This window comes from Laccaria bicolor, genomic scaffold, assembly GCF_000143565.1.
Source record: "Laccaria bicolor S238N-H82 LACBIscaffold_69 genomic scaffold, whole genome shotgun sequence".
In the NCBI taxonomy this organism is placed as follows: Eukaryota; Fungi; Basidiomycota; class Agaricomycetes; order Agaricales; family Hydnangiaceae; genus Laccaria; species Laccaria bicolor.
Window position 1 is genome coordinate 60,852 of NW_001889940.1, and position 2,473 is coordinate 63,324.

General features: G+C 48.1%; 1 protein-coding gene across 1 annotated transcript; it reads left to right on the plus strand.

Moving 5' to 3' along the window:
• Positions 1 to 294: 294 nt before the first annotated feature.
• On the plus strand, positions 295 to 686 carry LACBIDRAFT_315239 (uncharacterized protein; the record flags this gene model as incomplete). Its single annotated transcript, XM_001889529.1, has 3 exons — positions 295 to 468; positions 520 to 611; positions 662 to 686. 3 exons carry the CDS (start codon positions 295 to 297, stop codon positions 684 to 686), a joined length of 291 nt encoding a protein of 96 aa, XP_001889564.1.
• Between the last annotated feature and the right edge of the window lie 1,787 nt (positions 687 to 2,473).

Below are 2,473 nucleotides of genomic sequence, written 5' to 3' on the forward strand. Positions count from 1 at the left end.
GGACACTGGGTTACCGAGCTGGACAGGCGGATTGAGGGTATGTTTCTTCAGAGACTGACCCATATCATCCAGGTGTGGTGTGCCGAGTTCGATAGGGTTGAGATACTCGACGAGATCTTCTACTTGTTAGGGATGTTGCGAGTACATACTGTAAGAGGAGGGGGAATAAGCGGATGAAGGAGGAAAAGGTACGTTTCTCGTTCTCCTTTTGTTGCGAGTAAGGGCCGATGATCGCTGGGGGTAGTTCATGGAAAGACATATGACGCTGAAGCATATCGTTCACGAGATCAGGATATGAACCGGGTCATCTTTTTGGACCTGCCTATGGAGTATGCGAGGTCTTCGTGTACTCTTCCTTGCTTGGGTTTGAAGTTAAAGCTGAGCATGCTGGACAAGCATTATCTGCAGATTGAGGAGAATCCAGAGTTCTTGGTACGAGATTGGGCTACAGAGACATACACGTCATTGGTACGTCAAGGTTGTTCTGCATGCATAGACTTGTTCTGACGTCCCTTTTAGTTGACCCATTTCACTGACAACACTCTCGAACGCCCCTTCGCCCTAATCGAACATCTCATTGTACACAACCTGGGCGATGACCTCTACGGAAAGTGATTCTGCTTCTAATCATTCTCTTTTGTTCAATTGTCCATCTTTTCAGGTCGACGCAGTGCTTGAGAGCGTAAAAGTTGGGGCCGACGATGTAGCTGTATCGGAAATGCTCGTGCTTGAGAGCGTAGAAGTTGGGATCGACGATGTAGCTGTATCGGAAATGCTCGCGCTTTGCCTACGAACTCGAAGTCAGTGATAAAGAAGAACCTCGAAACCAATGAACAGCCTACGTCCAAGTGATGGTGGAGGTCCTGTCAACCAAGTAAGGAGGTTGGTTGATGATTGCGTGATAGATTTTCTGTGCAGTAAAGACGGTTTGACGCGGTTCGATCTATTGACGGCAGTTCCTCGGTGATTAGGTCTCTTCCATACCCAGGACTCGGAGGACCTACCGCAGCAGTGGCTAGAAAGTGGGCGAAAGCGATAAGGATTGATTTGAGATGCATGTTTCTGGTTGCTGGTAGCGTCTGCCCGTGTGACTTGTTATATACATAACTTACGGAGAAACATATAGGTTGCGTGATCCTCGGCCATCTTATTCCAGAGGCCATTTTGCCTTGTCAAGCGCAGAAAGATGCCGCCGCCATCAATCACAGGGGCTGCTGGGAGCTGCCCCTTCAAAAAACTTGATGTCGCCTAGGTAAAATGGTAGTTTAAATTTGTGTTTTACCTCCTTGTTCAGCCGAGCCTGAATAACTTCCACACGTTAGCGCACTTCTCAGATGGCGTCCTAGCACGCACCATGTTTTTTTGGCTCACACTGGAAAAGCCAAACTACCGTTATTTGGTTAACAACAATCAACTGTCTTTTGAAAGACTTCGGATAACGCCTACGAAGGAGGTGGAGGGTTGTCCGTGATGACGCCTGAGGCCACTGGATTTTGAGGCAATAGCTATCCCGATCCCCTCAAGTGCCCCGACAACGAGCAAAAAGGCTCATTCACTTCAGGCGCGACTGTCGGATCTCGAACTGCCCTAAGCGACGTTGTCTCCTTCTTGGGCCATTCTTCCGAGTCACCGCAAAGCTCAAAGAAAATAAGAAATCATCTCAAGGGATATACGATGCCATCGACGTCTCGAGTCTGCACCCGGCTGCATCAGGAAAACTACATGTCCACTTATGTCACTTAGGTCACTTTGACAAGTGGCCAAGTGACGAAAGTGAACTCAAGTGGCCAAAGGAAACTCACTTGGCTAAGTAGGTTGCTGCCTTGGCCAAGTGATTCCTCTTGATGCAAGTGAAGACTCAAGTGGGTAAGTCATATGTCAAGTTGATCTCAAAAGTGACCAAGTGACGAAATAGCAGTCTCGAACTGTTCCCGATTTCACACAGAATGGTATATTTAGTAGGGTAAAAGAGTATATTAAATGGTACCAATGTCTACCTACAATGTAGCAGCTCAAGGAACCTCTGAAATGCGTAGAAAGCCAAACATCCCACAACCCAACATCCCACCCTTCAGGCTCGCTCATGGAGAAACCAAAACGACCCGTTTCGCTCGTTCACAGTGCCAATGCCTATCCCCTCGATGCACGAATTGTCTTCGCGACAATTTGTTGATAGAATCGATGTGCTGGCGCCCCAGTTGTCCTCCGAGAATTTTGCTTCTTCCTTACGATCCAGAATGCCAGCAGTAGAGACCCCCGTGATCCAGAACTTGAACGCACGCTCAGCCTGCATGAAAATAAGATCACGCAGAAGGGAATGGAAGAGGAGACATACCCAAATGTTGAATATATAGGCACGGCGAAAACGGCGATGGGATTGCTGCCACCTCCATCTAGTGTGAATGAGCTCGGAATTTGGGCACGGTGAAGATGGTAGTGGGAGTCTCCATATGAGCATGGCAGAAGATGGTGT